This window comes from Aricia agestis, chromosome 8, assembly GCF_905147365.1.
Source record: "Aricia agestis chromosome 8, ilAriAges1.1, whole genome shotgun sequence".
NCBI classification, from domain to species: Eukaryota; Metazoa; Arthropoda; class Insecta; order Lepidoptera; family Lycaenidae; genus Aricia; species Aricia agestis.
The window spans coordinates 8,778,074-8,797,603 of NC_056413.1; the positions used below are offsets into that span (position 1 = coordinate 8,778,074).

Genomic DNA, 19,530 nt, shown 5'->3' on the forward strand with positions numbered 1-19,530 from the left:
CAGGCGTATGGTGGGGTGCCCATCCATTTTATCTAAAATTAGTGTATAATGCTTTGATTCGCAGCATATTAGAATATGGCTCTTTCCTTTTGGAGCCTAGACGTGTATCAGGATTTAAATCTTTAGACAAAATCCAAAGTAAATGCCTCAGAATTATATGTGGAGCAATGAAATCTAGTCCAATCAACGCTTTGCAGGTTGAATGTTATGATCCTCCTTTACATTTACGCCGTCAATATTTATCCGACAAATATCTCTTTCGATGCCTTCAGCTTTATGATCATCCTATTATTGCGAAACTTCAAACGCTTTCCTATCATATTTCCGAAAATTCATACTGGTTAAATAAACAAACCCCGTGTTTAATTGTGAGCTATTTTAAATTTAAATCTCTTACTGCACCTATTCATTCTTCTTCTAAATTACCGATTTTTTCTTCTTCTTATGGGGCTCTTGTGTCCGCTCCAAATATTCTGACCATTAATATAGAGAAGAACTCTTTGAGGGCCAATGAAAGATTTAATGATATAATTAATACACAATTTAAAAATCATCATTATATCTTTACAGATGCTTCTAAAAGTAATATTAATGGCCATGTTGGTGTAGGTGTATTCCATTCCCAGTACAATATTGTCCAAAAAATTAAACTCCCTCCCGAATGTACCGTATTCTCTGGAGAATGCTTAGGGATCTTAAAAGCTTTAGAATATATTTTATTAGCCAAACTTAAAAAATCTATAATTTTTACAGACTCTCTAAGTTCTATTCAAGCTCTTAACAAGAATCCATTTAAAATTAAACAACAACATCCTGTTATATTCGATATAAGACAGTTATTAACAGATGTTACCAAGAAAGGTACTTCAGTTTCATTTGCTTGGATCCCTAGTCATTGTGGAATAGAAGGAAACGTTAGAGCGGATTCTCTTGCCAATGATGCACTAACGTGTGGTGACTTAAATCCATACAAAATTTACTACCCTGATTTATTAACTTTACCCAAAATTCATTTAGAGACGTCATGGAAATCGTCATTTGATCAAAGTCATAAACAAAAAGGAGCACATTTCTATAGTATTCAATCCGAAATTGTATCAAAACCATGGTTTTATAGCATGAATTTCAATAGAAAATGTAGTAGTATTATATCACGATTAAGACTTGGCCACACTTGCTCGCCAGACCATCTTGCTAGACTTAATATAATTAACAATTCTTCTTGTGCCTGTGGTGCTGAGGTTGGGGATGTCAACCATATATTCTTTTCTTGTCCTCTTTACAACCGTTCCCATTTCCTTGATTCATTGTTAAAGAATAAAATTCCTTTTCCTACTTCAGTTATTTGCTTATTGCATTCTAGAAAATATATTATATATCAAATATTAGCTGATTTTATATTACATAATAATATTGAGATTTGATATTTCTATATTTAATTATAAGTATTCTTTTGTAAATATATATTTTTTCCTGATCCTGTCCTGAATTCCTTTTTCCAAATTCCTCGTTTTTCGTAATAATTTAATTTTTTACATTGTTTTTCCCGTTCGTCATTGGCAATGTACTATGTGCATGCCATTAAAAAAAAAAAAAAAAAAAAAAAAAAAGACAGTTGTCAGTTAGTCTGTTGTCAGATGGTTGTCAGTTCCCTTAGAAGTCAAAACAAAAAAATAATAAACTCAAAACTGTTTCGTTTTAGATAAACTATCATAAAAACATGAGTTTATATCTGCAAATGACTTCACACCAAAATAAAAATATCCCTTTATTTGTTAAGTAAACGTATAACAGCTATGATATAAACGTGTAGACTACAGTAGTAGGCAGAAATGTTTCGAAGCAAACTGCTATGTCTAGGATTATTATCCAGCGTACCTTATTTATTTAGTATAAAAGGTGATTTCGTATTCGACGATTCCGAGGCAATAATCAAAAATAGAGATTTGGAGTCAGACTCATGGCTCGACCCGTTTTACAGCGATTTTTGGGGAACAAACATCAAAAGTAATCTGAGTCACAAGTCGTACCGGCCTTTGACTGTTACTACTTTTAGGCAAGTATTTACATTAAAATTAGTTATATTACACTATATCACGAATAAATTTATTTATTTCAAACTTGTTTCAGGCTTAACTATCATTTAAATGGCAAAGTTCTGTCTGCATACCATTTTAAAGTAGTCAATCTGATTCTGCACGTTTTATGTTGTGTATTAGTGTGGTGGACGTTAAATGTGATATGGAGGAGACTGAATTATAAAACAAGGAGGCTGGATATCCCATACTTGGCTGCTCTTCTATTTAGCACACATCCAGTACATGTAGAGGCTGTGAGTGGTATTGTTGGCCGAGCTGACATTTTAGCGGCTACGACTTTTTTTTCAGCTATCATTTTGTATGACTATGGGATGGATAAGAAAATTTGCAATATTTATCTTCCTCTGAGCATTGTTCTATCAGGGATGTCAATGCTGTTCAAGGAAAATGGTGTAACTGTACTTGTAAGTATTAAACTACTTGCAGAAGTCGATGGCTCATTTGTATTTAACTGAGCATACATTTGCAAAGACATAAAAAATGCATCAAAAGCCTTCCATACTGAGCTTAGCTTACACTCAAAATTAAGATAAATGTATATGTGAAAGGAGTATAGCTATCTTATATATATTACTATATATTACTCAAAGGTCACTGGACTGATTCACAGCCCAAGCCACTGGATGGATCAGGCTGTTTGGCATGCAAGTAGATGTTATGACACAGGCATCCGCTAAAAAAGGATTTTGATAAATTTTACCCTCAAGGGGTTAAAATAAGGGATGAAAGTTTCCGATCGGGCTGAGACTTTGATTACCTATACCCACTCGGGCTAGCTTGTTGCTAGCGGTCGTTGACTCCCTGTCAAAAACTTGTCATTTTCCATATAAAACCACAATAAACAATATCTGACACTTCATTGTAAATTGCAGTTTATATGGAAAATGACAAGTTTTTGACAGGGAGTCAATGACCGCTAGCGACAAGTTAGCCCGAGTGGAGTATAATTAATAATAATACTTCATAATGTGAGCGAAGCCGCGGGCAAAAGCTAGTAGATACCATATTTACCTAAACCTGATTTTGCTTTCTGCTCCATTTTACATGTTTCTGAAAGATCTGAATACTATATCAATTTTTTATGAAAATTTTATTTTTATTTTAGGGCTTTTGTGTCATTTATGATAGTTTGTTAACAAAATATAAAATGCCATCATCTAAGAATAATACAAGATCTTCATATCAAAAAACTTATTTTGTAAGAAGGGTGATATCTGTAATTATTTCATTATCATTACTTTTATATGGACGCTGGATGGTAATGGGTGCAACAAAACCAGAATTCAAAAGTATAGATAACCCAGCAGCTTTTAGTGAAAGCTTTTTCTCAAGAGTAAGTATAAAATTTGTTTGTACAACAAAACAAATCAATCAATAAATGGTTATCGACTACAACCCCATAGTGCTCCACTCTTTGCTTATGGCAGAGTTGCAATATAACCAACCGCAGTCTGCAAATTGTTTTTACAACACCATAGAAAATTTTATCTGTTTGTTGCCAGAGTTATTTAAAAATCAACTAAATAATTGTTTTTTCAGGTAGCTACTTACAATTATATTTATTTTCTCAATGCAGTATTGTTATTATGGCCGCATTGGCTTTGCTATGACTGGTCCATGGGCTGCATACCTTTAATCAAAGACTTTCAAGACTATAGATTATTATTTGTGGTACTGCTGTATATTTATGGCGCAATATTTGTTATTAATTGTATTGATGTAAGAAGAAAACAATTATGTAGGTATGTAGCACTAACATTCTTATGTTCTGAACTAATACATCAATTTATCTCTTTTATACAATTTATCTCTAAATTTGTATGAGAGTAATATTTCGTATGTTGTTGGCATGAACTCTGAAAGTATTATATTTACTATTTTGTATAACTACATTATATTAATTTTTTACTTTTTTTCAGAAATTTAATATTCTCTTTGTTGCTCATTGCCATTCCATTTTTGCCAGCCGCAAACATCTTTTATCCTGTTGGCTTTGTGATTGCTGAAAGGATATTGTACATACCTTCTGCTGGATACTGTCTTTTGATTGCTATTGGTGTAGAAAAAATTTATAACAGAAGCCGAAAACATAAGGTTTGCATAATAAGTATATTTTACATTTACATATTAGTATATTACATTCAGAAATTTTAAAACACTAAAAATATTATGGAGTATAAATATATTGGGGTTTAAAAAGCAAGACTCAAGAACACTATCAAACTTTTCAACTTCGCCAGCTGATATATTTTATTTGACTCGACATATTTCTTTGAGATGGGTTTAAGTAACAACTTTTCTTTTGTTTTCAGGTTTCCACTCTGCTGCTATTCTATTATACTCTTTTTATTTTTGGACTTAAAACATGGCATCGAGCCTACGATTGGCAGAACGAGTATAAACTATTTTTAAGCGGCCTCTCAGTCTGCCCGTTGAATGCTAAAGTGCGCTACAATGTCGCTAAAGTCGTGGACGCAAGGAATTACACGGAATGGGCAATTTCTGAGTATAAAACTGCAATAAGGTATAATATTTACAGTCATAGTTATCTATACTAATATTATAAATGCGAAAGTATCTCTGTCTGTCTGTCTGTCTCGCTTTCACGCCAAAACTACCGAACCGATTGTAATGAAATTTTGTACACAGATAGTCTAAAGCCTGAGAAAGGACATAGGCTACTTTTTAACCGAAAAAAACTGCTGTAAGGGGGTAAAAATGCGTAAATTTGTTCAAATTAAGTTAGTTTCAACAATTCATAATAGATGGCGCCGTGCCGTCTCCTACATCGCGCTGACGCTTACTCAAACGTCTTTCTATAAGAGTGGTATCATCTTCCGTTAAGTTTTCGATTTTTTCTATTGTTATACTATTTTACGTTATTAAATAACTCTAAACTCAGTACTTTATCTATGCAGTGACGTAACCTTAAACCTATCAATGATAAATAGTTTATGGGTAAAGTTATGTAATTGGGGGGCTAAATATTAGCATAAATAAAATTTAATTTAAAAAATGAAATAAGTTATGTGCTGCACACTGTGTGGTGTTTTGATTTAAGGGGTACCAGGGTTTTTTTATAAAAGCTTTTGACACCAATTTTGTTGACATCGCGCGCTATAAACTGAAGTCCACGCGGACGAAGTCGCGGGCAACAGCTAGTACCTAATATAAAAATTTGTTTCTTGCCTTAAATAACTACTGAACACTAGTGATGGGACTCGAATCAAAATTGAGTATTCGAATCCATTCGAATCACCACGAAAATAATCGAATCGTGATTCGAATCAACCTTTGATTTGAATAGACTGTTGATTCGAATCAAATCTTTAATTCGAATAGATTGTTGATTCAATTGTAATGTTTACTACATTGTTTGTATCTCTTTACTTTATTATCTTTCTCATGTAAGTGAATTTATGTAAATTCTTATGGTAATAAATGTCTTAAAATCTATTCAAATCAAATCCTTGATTCGAATCACGATTTAAATCCATAATCATACAGAAAGACATAACTGCAACGAAATGAAGCTGTCCACATATTATTCTGTCTGTGTTTGCTACGCTTTCACGCATAAACCACTGAATTGTTTTCGATAGGAGTTAATATAGACCTTTGGAAAGAACATAAGCTACTTCTAACAAAAATCAAAGTTGTTCATATTCGCTACACGTATGGCATTTTCAGGCTCCTATTTATGATCATACAGGGAACTGTTAAAAAAAGTTTATGGGTGGTACAAATCGTTTGGCGAAAAAAAAAATTACACCTTTGCAGTGGTATGGCGGCCATTGGGACCTGTCGGAAAAGTATGGCAAGGTGATTTTCGTGAATGGCTACTCGACGATGATTAACTATGCAAAAATTTGCCTGGTACAAATGGTTCAATTTTTTTATTAAAATTAACGTATTCGCGTCGGTATGGCGGGCGCACCCGACAAGTATGGCATTACGCTTTCGCCTACTTATTTTTTTTCGACTATCTGAAAATACAAGCATTTTTGTGGAACAAATCGTTCGACATTCGTTATTTATCCGACAGTGACACGTTCGATTAACGCCCACGCGTTTGGGCTGCCAGTGCGAGCGCTATGACCATCATTTTCCTTTTTGCCTTTACGTAATTATACCCCTGTAAAACCGCCATACTGGTACAAATGACCAAGAATTTTGTGTCAGTATCTCCTGGCCTATTACCGTATATGGTATTAATCTTTTGCGGGGCGTTGCATTGACGTGATTTGAATCAGCTCGTGGAATCGAATCAGCTCGTGGAATCGAATCAGCTCGTGAATTCGAATAAGCTCGTGGATTCGAATCAACTCGACAGTTCGAATCAGTTTAAAAACTGACTCGAATCGAGATATAAATGTCATGATTCGAATCATTCGAATCAAATGTGATTTGAATCCCATCACTACTGAACATCTGTCATCACAATGATGATGAAAGATATAAGCATTACCTCTTAAATAGCCTATATCCTTTCTCCACGATCTTTGTGTGCGCAAAACCTTTGTGTTGCGAGATTCGAGCATACAACCTATACTAAACGCATAATTTTATATTCTAAAATTAATGTTCTTTTCACTATTTTAGATTAAAAACATATTATATTGATAACAATATATTATATTACATTTCAGTTTATATCCTGAATACTACCAAGCTATGAATAATTTGGCTAATCTGTTAAAGAATAAGAAACAATTCTCAGAAGCTGAATCATATTTACGATCAGCGATTCAATTCAAGTAAGTTCGTAAAAGCAATTAGCAAATAATAGACTAACTCCTTGATTAAAAAAAAAATTATATATATACAAGAATTGCTCGTTTATATAAGATATAAGATAGATTGTCACGCGCCGTGCCGCGCGCCGCTCCCGCCCCGCTGGTTTCGAGACTTAAAGAAGCCTTAAAGTTGTGTGCGGACTGCGGCTGACACGGGCGTATATACAGTGTGTCAAATGATAATATATATTGGATCCTATACAATGTGTCTCGACACCGGTGTCCGATCCTTTAATGTCATAATCTATGGCATATTTTATCGACAGATTGGCTTTCAAATTTTTTCTCTCTCTCACGGTTGTAAAATGGCAGCCATTTTAGTTTTTCTCGGGCTTTCACACTATACAATGATATATATATATAAATGATCTCGGATCCAATATATATGATAATCTAATATCCCCCTTACCCAAGCTGTAGCACGTTAAGACATATATCAAATGAAAGAGCTTGAAAAGCTGTACATTTTCTTGTATAACATAAAATCTCTAAACCATGGGAGAAAAAAGTTAACGAGAAGGTAAGAAAAAATCACAAAAAAAATACCCTGTATTATTGCATCAATTTATAGTGTTGCTGGTAAGGAATCATTTCTGGAAAGTAATTGTATATGACAAACATAAGGAAAGTGTTATATTTTAGTATATTCTTTCATATTTTAAAGAAATGTATGAGAAAACAATAAAACCTTAAAAATCTAGCCTCTCCTGGATTTTACCGTACATTGTCACTTTGGAAAAAATGTTTATAATAAGCAATACTAGCGAATGGTTTATACGTTTATTTATAAGTGAATTTATACGTGGGAGAGCCATGCTTCGGCACGAATGGGCCGGCTCGACCGGATAAATACCACGTTCTCACAGAAAACCGGCGTGAAACAGCGCTTGCGCTGTGTTTCGCCGAGTGAGTGAGTTTACCGGAGGCCCAATCCCCTAACCCCTACCCTATTCCCTTCCCTACCCTCAACTATTCCCTTCCCCACCCTCAACTATTCCCTTCCCTTCCCTTCCCTACCCTCCCCTATTACCCTATTCCCTCTTAAAAGGCCGGCAACGCACTTGCAGCTCTTCTGATGCTGCGAGTGCGTCGCCCATGGACACTCGCAGCATCAGAAGAGCTGCAAGTGTCCATGGGCGACGGAAGTTGATTTCCATCAGGTGACCCGTTTGCTCGTTTGCCCCCTTAAGAAATATAAAAAAAAAATGAAAAAATTCGCAGTGCGGACAGTCCCTAATACTGTTTTGACCTTTGTTTTGTCCTTGTCTGTCAAGTAATTTTTACGACTTATCAGACAACAAAATATTGTGTAAGCATAACATCTGTAAATACAGTGACTGGTGACCTTTGATTAGATGTGAACTTTAACATCTAATACAAAGGTCCGCAGTCCTCACTGTATTTTGTAACGGCGAAACTTCATAATTCATATTATAATATTTCAACATTTGTAGAAAATTCTGTGCCTCGTTTTTTGATGACAGTGTAGTATAGATTTAACATGAACTTTACTATTTTACAGAAGGGACTTTCCCGCGGCCTGGATGAACTTAGGAATAGTGCTAGCTAACACTAAGCAATACAAGGAATCCGAGCAAGCTTATAAGATTGCTTTAAGTTTCAGAAATAAATATCCTGATTGCTACTACAATTTAGGAAATCTGGTAAGATTCATGGCAGCTGTTCATTCATAATAGGCTACTTGACCTATTTTTTTTCTTCATGCTAATCGCTTCTTAATCATTCATTTTCACCAAAAAAATAAAAAAGTTGATTGAAAAATATGCACTTTAAAATGGTGCCTTAAAATTTATTTGAATTATTCAAGAAAATAAATTTTACAAATCTTTCTAGGCTTATTCTTATTATTTATGTACTATCAGAGAAGTTGATTCCTATGCAAATCGGGGACCTAAGTAGTTTGGTTGCGTTACGTCAAACATATAACGAGTGCGATAAATAAAAGATATTAAATTACTAGTGTGATGACGTCACATCCAAATCGGAAGTACCGCAAAAGCGTTTTCGTCAGTACAAATTAAAAAGTATAAAATCATTTTTTCAAATCGACTTTATTTATCAATCATAAGCTTTTATTTGATGATAAGGGTGAAATACGGTTTCCTAGACCAAGTCCTACTAGAATTATGCATTTGTTAAATGAAATTGAATATAGGTCAAGTAGCCTATTTGTGAGCGCCATGTGGCTCAGTGGTTAGCGCGGCGACGCTCATGCCGAATTCTCAGGTTCTAATCCCAAAAAGGAAACAAAAACTTTCAATGTTGCTGGGTCATGTAAGAAATGCATTGAATGTATATTTTCCTTAGTCTATGAATGTAGTATAATTATAGTTGTATGTACCTAAGTTTCAATTGTAATTGGGTTATAGTTATTCGTTTTTTCAAATGTCTGCTATCTCTCTCGGTGTTCTTACATAACACATAAGTATTCTCTTTTAGTACTTAGAACTTAACCAAACTCATGATGCCATGGAGAATTGGTTCAAAGCGATCGATTCAAGCCCGAGCCACGTATCTGCGTGGACTAATCTACTGGCTTTGCTTGATAATACAGGTGAGCAAAAAAAAACAATAAGAAGAGCCTATTTGCGACTTTTCAAGGTTCTCTGTCTATGTCTATCATATGACTTATTCAATGTGCTAGACAGAGACAAGTGGTTGGGTTATAAAGCCATTGATTTGCCCCCACTGGAAAATAGCTTAGGCCACTTGAATCTATAAAAAATACTGCTTCCTAAAAATAGGTCATCCTTTTTAAAGCATATGACACCAGTACCACAGGTGATATAAAAAAATACACAATCAAATACTGCTTACTTTACAGGTCAAACTAATACGGCTTTACGAATTATACCCCGAGCTCTGGAAAATCTTCCCAACTCTCCGTCGGTCCATTTTGCTATAGCCAATATTTACGGAAAAATTAACCGCTACGAGGATGCCGAAAAACACTTTATAATAGCTATAAACAACTACAGGGATAAAGTCCAAGCTATCCATTTTGCTAATCTAGGTAAATTTATTTTTAAGGTTCCAAAGGTTTCTATTGGCCTGTATTTCTGCCATAATTCACCTTTGAATAACTCCAACATCTTCTATTAGTTTAATAGTGTATATGGTCGAAACTACGGGCAAAACAACAGAACGCCATATTTTGACATTTTTGTTGAAACTGAATTACGCCAGTCACTACGTTGCGCAAGAATTCGTGTGTCGGAACTGTACATTTTCCGAAACAAAATATCCTTCCTATCCTTTTCCATCAAGTATCTGCGGCAATTCGGTTCAGCGGCCTAAGCGCAAATTGTTAAAGTTTATCGCATGGGAACCGTACATTTTTTCGGAATTAAAACTATCTAGTATGTTTTTTACCAGGATATCGGTTATCTACATACCAAATTTCATCAAATTCGTTTCAGCAATTTAAGCGTTAAGAGGTCACAGACAAATAGCCAGACAGACACAATTTTGTTTTTAAAATATTATGTTACATGGAAGTATGGATATTCATTTTGTGGCTTTTGTTGTGGCTTGATCAATAGTTTGGGCAGCCATAGTCTCAAGAACTTATCAATAGAAATAGCTCAAGAGAGGTGATAAAATATATCAACGTTGTTTTTTTTTTTCAGGTGTCCTATATCATCGTTGGAAAAAATATGAATTAGCAGCTCAGATGTACAAAAAAGCTTTACAAATAAATCGGAACTTTACGAGTGCTAAGAAAAATTTGGAGTCAGTAACTAAATTTTTATAATAGCACAGTCACAACTCAATCTATGTTGTGAAACAATTCAATAAGGCTTTAGAGGCTAAAATTGCCGATTTAATATTTAAGAAATTATTATTATGTACCCAACTTTCGTGTCATGGCCCATGGGCCATGGCCAGAATATTGTTTCTCAGTCATGTAAGTGGATCATACTTTCAATATTATATTAAAGTAATTAACTCCTAAAAATCTTTTATTATCATAATCTATTTTTTTTAACTAGGCTGAGGTGAAATCTACAAAAAAATAATTGATCAAGCTCCTATCCGATTTACTGAAGCACTCAAAAGATTGTCTTGGTGGACCATGCATGACCAGCACCACAAACATGCACAGCATGCAATACCATACTCAGAAGGAGTTGATTACGGTATTTCTGAGTATGGTATTCGTTGACTGAGGCACACCGCATGATGACGACAGCAGAGATAAGCATGAGTAGCGGCCAGCGACCTGTAACTATAAATTGTACGCCATAATTTAAACGTCCTATAAAAAAGTTAAGTGACTTTGACCAGTGTTGCCAATTTAGCATATCTTATTCTAAATTTGGCATATTTATACGTTGTTTATCATATTTATTTGCTGTTTAGCATATAGCATATTTTTTAGCATATAATTATTTAGCAAAAATTTTACTATGAAACAAGCGATCCGATTCAATTACTAAGCGTGTGTTTCAAAACAGAGTAACAATGACTTTGAAAAGAGTATTAATTACTCATTTATTATCACTACCACATTCTAACGCCGAAATTGAACGCGTTTTCAGCCAATTGAATGTAGTTAAAACTTTGCTACCGCTTGTCAGTAAAAACTTTAAATGCTATCATAATATTAATACGCGAACGAAAAACTTTTTAACTCTTTTTACGAAAAATGGGGAAACGTAGGTGCATGAAATTTTGCACAGTTGTAGTTTATATGGTGAAGGAGTGCATCAAACTAATATTATTTTGAAAATAAGCTTTCATCATACATTTTTTTTACAAATAAAACATTACACACATGAGAAATGACAGATTTTTGAGTGACAAGCCTATACATACGGTTTATACTCTTTTATTTATGGTTGAAGTCTGTGACAACAAGTTGACAATTTGAAAATGGATGATATTTTTTATTGAATCTAAGATACTATTAGACAATGCTTACACGGCCAGTCTGAGATCAGCTAAGTCCCAGAGACAAGAGTTGAAAAAAATGATAGTCAATATTTTTTACAAAATATAGGTAGTAGTCTCCTAATGTCGTTGAAACTAAGATCGAATTTCGACCATTGGGCGATCTCTAGTACATCAAGTTCGGCCTAAAGAGGACAAGGAAATGCTGTTATTCTTACCAAGGAGAATTATTATAGTTTGGACAATGAATCTTCTATTAAGTACACGTTTACATGTACATCAGCAGTATTAGCTATCGATGAAGAACAAGATATATTAATATTTTGTTCGATAATTTAATTGATAAAACATTAAAAAACATAAAATAAATTGAGATTTTGTTGTATATTAAAGATTTAAAATTAAATAACGCTTTATTAGACCTTGAAAAGTTTTAGCATAATTTTATAGCAATTGGCATAATTTTGGCAAAATTTTTAACAGCAGTTTAGCATATTTTGTATGAGTCGTGTTGGCAACACTAACTTTGACATTTGACAGTTTGCAATAGGAAATTGGAGAGGAGGAAGATTATCTTATTTTTCCGGTAATATTCTGCGAACAAAAGTTTTTTGAAGAATATTAAAAAATTCTATAATTTTATTATTTGCTCCCATTCATTTACAATCACAATGGAATACACTAATGATTTGGCCATTTTCGAAGGTATTGTTGATGCTGCGGATGATGTTATTTCCATATCGGAAATAGTAGAAAAATCAGGTACTGTGTTTGAAATGTAAATTTTGTTTAGATTCTTATTATCTTATATTATTCCAATAATTTAAAACACTTTACAGGTAATGAGCGTCGGATAGATTACCTGCTCACTCGCATACAAGAATTTATCAAGGAAGTGGAATATTGTCGAGATGGCGAATACAAGCAAGATGTGCACAATAAGCTGAGGCAGTTAGCTCTATTTGTTATTTTTAGTTCAAATTTACCAGTATTAGAAACAATGAAAGAGAATCCGAACCTAGAGCTACTTATTGGAACACTACCTACTCTACCCGGGTATGTCATGTGCGAAATATTGTGGAATCTTAATATTGATACAATTATTGGTGAAGTATTATTCTCTACTCATCCAATGCTTGCCGTGGAAGTTGCAACATCACTTATAGAGAACTTCAAGTACTTTAGTCCCACTGATTGCTTACAAAGGCTACATTTGTTAACTGCCTCGTGCTACAAACTTATTTATCAAATTATATTCCTTAAATTAGATACTAAAGTCATAAGTCGAGCTTATGATAATTTTTTGTTATGTTTGAAGTACTTCATGGAACCACCGAATTCTCACAAACTGGATAATATAAATGAAGATGATTTATATAAATACATTGGAGATAGAATACATGCTTATCTTTTTGTACTAAATGATTGTTTCTTCATTTTCACTAAAAAAGATGCTCAAACACTGGAAATTAACGAGATATACCTTTCAACTATACCTACAGAAATAATAAAGGATGAGTGTTTAAGTTTATGTGATGCTGACAAGGAGCCGGATATTAAACTTGTTAAGGAACATTTAGTTAAATGTAATACAGCTCTCCAAGAAACTAGTAAATCTCTACTCTCTGATGTTAGTATAGATGTCTTTTGTTCGTGGAGTGAGTTTGAGGAAAATGGTGTAAGCCTACAAAATAAAATTGGAGATGTAGCTTACAAAATAACAACAAACTATCCTGAATTCCTCAATGAAATTGAACATGTGTGGGTCATATTACAGCTAATCTCCACTAAGCCAAAAGATTTAAAAGAAATCATAAATGAAGTGGACACAAAAACTATTGAAGAAACAATTTCTAAAGACACTGATGAAAGTGTTGAGTGGTTAAAAGCTTTGATTTATAGAGAAAGTCTTTGCACAGAGGAAAGTTTACTTAGTAGAATATACACTCATATACATGTATACAATAATGATGAAGCTTGTCAACTATATGACATCCTGTATTGCAATTTTAAAAAGTCTGAGACACAAAGCGAGAGTGTTAAATCACTAGCAATAAAGTGTTTCGAGAACTGCACTGGTGAAACCAAACAAAGGTTGCTTGATAAACATTTTGACCATGTTTTTAATGACTCTCTGACTACTGAAGATTTGGATGCTATGATCACGAAAAGCTTCAATAAACTCATATCATTACCAGGAGATGATTTGTCTCAAATATATGATATTTTTATTCAAAATCCTAGAAAAGTATTTACAAAAATTTTCTTCCTAGCCTCAGAGAGCATTCAGCAAACCAATATTATGGCAAAAGTGATGATATTCCTGCAAAAATACTCTCATTACAGATATGATAATGAAAATGAAAGCTCTGTGTTCATGGTAACAAAAGAGATAATTAACAATAATTTTGAAAGTGAAGCTCAAGCAAATAACATTATAACATTTATTGATGAGTTAAAATCCCAGGAATTATTACCGGAATTGAAGCTGCTTAACATGATTATACTGCCAAGCATTGAATTAGGATTAAAAAATAATGACATTGATAAAATACATTTTCACTGCAAGCTCTTACATAAAACATATAAGCCATCGGAGATAATGCAGCACAGAGCACCAATGTTGATTATGTTGGCGCAGATACTGAACCATATGCGTTGGAAATTAAATACATTTATGGCGTTTAAACCTAATATTTTAGACACAGTCCTGGATATTGTAACATCAATTTTTAATACCTATGATTCTAATATACCAGGTAAGATTTTTGGTGTTAATAATTTTCGAGACTAAAAATATTTAATTAACATTAGTAAAATTAATAGATTTAGACATAAGGCGGCCCCTAAACCTACAATAATATTGATACATTAATATGGTGCAATAAAAATTAAACTAGCTCTAATATAACTGTTCGATATTAACCCTAAATGGCCAATAATATTGCTCAATACGTAATATATTGGGCAATAAAATTGATAGAAGCTTAGACCAAAAACATAATTTTCTTAGTGAAAATCATGTATTTAATTTATTCAATAGGATATTATTACTGCAATGTTTTGTGAAAACAAAATGGTATGTGTAATATTCCCTATTCATTCAAGTCAGTTATTTTTTTTATATGTAACATTATACTTTATACAAAGCATTATGATAAATTTAAAAAAGTAGTTAAAGAATGTTTGTGTGCCAAAGCCTATTATAAGGTCAATGATTTCATAAAGGATGGCACTCCTTGGGAGTAGGATGGCTTCTTGCAAGGCTACTTCTGCATTATTATAAGACTTACAATTATTATGTATGTGGATATTTGTATTTAATATTAAGTTACAAAATTGTAAACTTTATTTTAAAAGATTAATTTTTTTCTCACTTTTTTTGGTAAAAAAGTGGGCCCCACTGCGAGTTTCATACGCCGGGTTAGTTCCCGAACCGGTGGTAGGCATCATGTAGGACATTCTGAAAATATTTATTTTAAATTTATTCAGAAATAAAACAATTTTGATTTTGCAGTAATTTTAACTATGATTTATGGAACTCTATTATCTAATATTTTTTTTTTGCAGAAAAAGACAGGGAATGGTTGAAAAAGAAACTAAAGAATATGAATCCTCTAAATATGTACTTCTATAGACATCTATGGGGCCCACCGGGCAATTCGTTCATAGAAACAATAAGCGGTATATCTATCAATGAAGAGGTAAATCAAGAAAGATTAGCACTCTGGCTCTCACAGGTTAGTTTTTCACAAAAGTAAAGAGTATGCGAGTTGTTCATTTATTTAATACAGGGGTTCCCAAACTGTGCGCCGCGGCGCCCTGGTGCGCCGTGGAAAGGCAAGAGGGGCGCCGCGCCGTGAGTAGATTCTCCATCATTATCCATAACCACAAATATAATATTACGTATAAAAAAATTAAAATATAATATTATGAATTATACAAAGCAGGCAGATGATTCAATATTTATTTATTATTATTTACTTGCTTAACCTAACTATAATCATTAAAGGTGATTATTTATGTATTTTTTGTAGTAGCTAGGTAGAGAAGGGCACCGACGCGCCGTGACAAAATATTGACTTGTAAGTGCGCCGCAGGCTAAAAAAGATTGGGAACCCCTGATTTAATAAATTTTTACCAGTCAAAAAATTACAAATGTAATATTATGTACATACCATTGATAAAGTGTTATTTTATACAGCATGACTGGTGAGGTAATCGGTACTCGATTCTCATTATATTAATGAAATAAAATTAGGTAAGTATGTACTTAGTTTTTGACCCCCTTTAAATAAATGAATCATGGACACTTATAAATTACTATGCACATATTGACCAATATGGGGATATGTTCCAGACATGAGACACTTGTTTTCTTTTTGCCAAAAATAAAGTATGTATAGTGACCAAATTCATTTAACCAAAAGCGTTGAAATATTCTTATAAGTTGTAACTTGTATAATATTATGTCAAGTTCTGCAAGTACTATATCTAAATAATTTATAAATATTTGTTTTCAGCAATTTTGCTCCACCACCCTTCGAGAATGGATTGCAATGTGGGAAAGTTTAGTACAATTCAAAGCTTCGAAGATCTTAAATCTCTTCCATGCTGCTGTTATGATAATAGTAGTGACTGAGAAGAACTATCGTACAGAACACACCGAAGCTTGTATGTTGTACTGCCTTAAAAATTATGTATCTTGTATGAAAGTAAGTACATATATTATTGCAAAAAGAAACTAAAATACTAATTTTTAAAATGAGATGTCAACTACCGTACTACATAATGTTGACTTCCAAAATCTTTCAGTTAGTAAATTTATAAAAGTTGTTAAAGAACGTTTGTGTGCTAGGGCTTATTATAAGATAAATGATTTTCTCAATTATAGCACACCCTGGGAAAAATAAGCTGACTGACTGTAAGCTGCTTCTATATTAATATAACACATTTTATATGCTTTTGTAAATTAGTTTAAGTTACTATTGCAATTTTCCATCTTTTTAGTAAAAGATGGCCCCGGGCGAGTTTCTTACGTCGGTTCTTCTCGCCGGATTAGTTCCCGAACCGGTGGTAGGCCTCATCTAGACGCGACGTTCTAAAAGTGTTAACTTTGTTAACCTATTTAGAAATAAATATTTTGATTTTTGATTTCCAACAGGCTAGTTGGATATAATAAAATCATTTTATCTCCTTTATGCAAATTCTCAAACTGTATATTATAAAATTTAAGATCGCTCAGCAGTACTGGTGGGGGTAGGTCACTGACCTCCATTATACAAGTAAGCTGGACTTATGATACCTTTTGAAATGACAGCTATTTTTTGTGCCTATTTGAAGCGGAATCAGCGCCCCCAATCCGGGGGAAGAGAACTAAATCTGACGTAAAAATGACGTTTGAAAGTCGCCATATTGGCGCTGATAGCAGTAATGGGAGTACTTGAAACTAATACTAGTTTCTACAACCAATAGCGATTAAGCGGCCATTTGCAAGTTACGCCAGATTTAGTTCTCTTCCTCCGCATAGGGGGCGCAGATTCCGCTTCAAATAGGTATAAAAACAGTTGGGTACTGTATCTTAAGTCCAGTGCGGCGTACTTGTATAATGGAGGTAGGTGCAGAATATCTGCCAATAACGTTTCACATCTGTTCGCATCTACCAATAACGACCCATATGATCACTGCGCGTGCTTACTCCTCCACTCCCTTATTGCCGGACAATCTTAAAATTTTGTGCAGCCTATGTTCCTAAATAATTACTACTTACATTTTTTTTTTATTTCAGAATAAATATCTACAGCCTCCTTTAAATGACACCAAAGTATTAAATGCTGCAAGTAAATTGACGGCTTTGGAAAATCAAATTGAAACCAGTGATATTGAAGAAATAAAACCAATATTTCTACCTATATTTTCTTACATAGCAGAACGAAAGGATGATTATACAATAGACATTTCTTTAAGTTTATTGGATAAGCTAAAACATGAAGTTATTAAGGATTCAAGTAAATACTTTAATGTTAAAAGTTAAAAACAAAAAATATATAATATTATGTTTATAAATCGTTTCAGTTAAGTATAACTTTTTTCCTTGGTAAAAAGTAAAAAAAGTTTCTTAATATCAGCCCGATCGTCTTAGCTCTATCGCCGAAATGGTTAGTACTGGAATGATGAAACTTTGCATGTATATGTAAATTGGCGTGGATTACTATATCATAATCATTAAAAGATCTATTATTGGTCTTTTTTGCTATATCTTAATGATAAAGACCTATTATTGGTCTTTTAAAACTTAGGTCACCCTTCACCCATCGCTCGTATCTTTTATAAGTTTTCTATGAAAGTACTAGATTTTCGATAAAAGTACTAGATAAGATACTTAGTAGGGACGTCGACATGATCCCTGGATCAGTTAAAAAAATATATCTGGTAAAAACCGGCCACGCATTTGGTTTATGCGGCATAAATAATTATTAAAACTACAGCATCGCTTCGCACAATCAAGCATTTACATTCCAAGCATTGTGTGCGTAGGTATTTCAAAATTTTCGAACTTCGTGCTCACTATGCAGATGTGGATCTATAACCTTTAATTGTTAGTAAAATAATTATTTCGATACTAGTTTTGTGACCAATAGCGTGCTCCAAATTTTGTCACGTGACATTGGTTCGCCATCCTACCCTAAATAATTTAGGGCAGGGATGGGAATAATTATTATTGTCACTTAGTTTTGTTATACCCTGTATATAGGGCCGGTATTTTACACTCGAAATTAAGAAGGATAATATAACATGGATATAAGTTATAGTCCGTGCAATCCACGAAGACGCGCCCCACCAATTTTTGGGTGAGCATCTTTCCCTTTGACCGTGACGCTTTCTCTTAATTGGTCTATTTTTTGTAGTGTGCGCCTGCAGTCATAGGTAATTAGTGTGTACCGATAACACTCAAACATTGGCGAAAGCTTGCACACATAACTATAAACGATTAGGAGGAATAGTGGGGCGCGTCTTCGTGGATTGCACGGACTATATAATATAACGTCCTTCTTCCATGACCGTGAGAAATACCGTCAAGAGCGTAGTGACAAGCGTAGTGATTATATTCTCTTTGGTCAAGAGTGTCAATTTGAGTCAAGCAAGACGAAAATACAGTTTCATGTGATTTTTTAATTATTATGTAAAACTAAAATTCGCGTATTTACAATGCTTATTATAAACGCTTTCTGTAGCTGCAACGACGAAGAGCAACACTTTATTCTAAATACCGATGATTTCCCGACATTGGGAAGTATTTTAGGAATGGCGGGGACAATAGTCGGAACTATTACATTCTGGCTTTTTTACAACCAAGTAAACTATCCAATTTATTTAAGTACCTATTGCTATTTATATTAATGACTGCGAAAAATCTTAATAAAGTAATATAATTGCTGAGGAGGAACTGTTTAATTAATAAGTGCTTATCGACATTAACGCATAAACACTGAGAAAACATCTATTTTCTTTTGCCACGATGTATTTAAATTCCATTTCCATATTCTGATATAAAATTGATTCTGAATCTTTTACCTACAAATTTTAACTCGAGACTTTTTTGGAATTTGGTATGAAGATAGTTTGAATCCAGTCCGATAGTTTTTATCGCGGAAAGATGAACTCGCGCGACAGAAGCGTAACGTGCCATAGCGGGTCCCCATATAAAATTTTGGGGGCCC

General features: G+C 33.6%; 2 protein-coding genes across 3 annotated transcripts; both read left to right on the forward strand.

Moving 5' to 3' along the window:
- The first annotated feature begins 1,657 nt into the window (after nt 1-1,657).
- On the forward strand, nt 1,658-10,833 carry LOC121729682 (protein O-mannosyl-transferase TMTC4-like). 2 transcript variants are annotated; one of them, XM_042118275.1, is made up of 11 exons: nt 1,659-2,056; nt 2,131-2,503; nt 3,205-3,432; nt 3,639-3,841; nt 4,019-4,193; nt 4,412-4,623; nt 6,749-6,856; nt 8,418-8,559; nt 9,356-9,470; nt 9,741-9,929; nt 10,546-10,830. In XM_042118275.1, exons 1-11 carry the CDS (start codon nt 1,833-1,835, stop codon nt 10,668-10,670), a joined length of 2,094 nt encoding a protein of 697 aa, XP_041974209.1. In that variant the 5' UTR covers nt 1,659-1,832; the 3' UTR covers nt 10,671-10,830. The 2 variants fall into 2 exon arrangements, with proteins under 2 accessions (XP_041974210.1, XP_041974209.1); XM_042118276.1 differs by lacking the exon at nt 9,741-9,929 and having other exon boundaries at nt 1,658-2,056; nt 10,546-10,833.
- Nucleotides 10,834-12,372: 1,539 nt separating this feature from the next.
- LOC121729532 lies at nt 12,373-17,843 on the forward strand. The gene is made up of 5 exons (XM_042118072.1): nt 12,373-12,571; nt 12,649-14,568; nt 15,380-15,549; nt 16,333-16,524; nt 17,598-17,843. Exons 1-5 carry the CDS (start codon nt 12,481-12,483, stop codon nt 17,841-17,843), a joined length of 2,619 nt encoding a protein of 872 aa, XP_041974006.1. The 5' UTR covers nt 12,373-12,480.
- Nucleotides 17,844-19,530: the final 1,687 nt, after the last annotated feature.

Coding starts and splice junctions, on each gene's coding strand:
- LOC121729682 (XM_042118275.1), top strand. CDS start 1,833: ATGTTTCGAAGCAAACTGCTATGTCTAGGATTATTATCCAGCGTACCT. Junction 3,842..4,018: donor AGAAGAAAACAATTATGTAG/GTATGTAGCACT, acceptor ACTTTTTTTCAG/AAATTTAATATTCTCTTTGT. Junction 9,471..9,740: donor GGCTTTGCTTGATAATACAG/GTGAGCAAAAAA, acceptor CTTACTTTACAG/GTCAAACTAATACGGCTTTA.
- LOC121729532 (XM_042118072.1), top strand. CDS start 12,481: ATGGAATACACTAATGATTTGGCCATTTTCGAAGGTATTGTTGATGCT. Junction 12,572..12,648: donor GGAAATAGTAGAAAAATCAG/GTACTGTGTTTG, acceptor AACACTTTACAG/GTAATGAGCGTCGGATAGAT. Junction 16,525..17,597: donor ATTATGTATCTTGTATGAAA/GTAAGTACATAT, acceptor TTTTTATTTCAG/AATAAATATCTACAGCCTCC.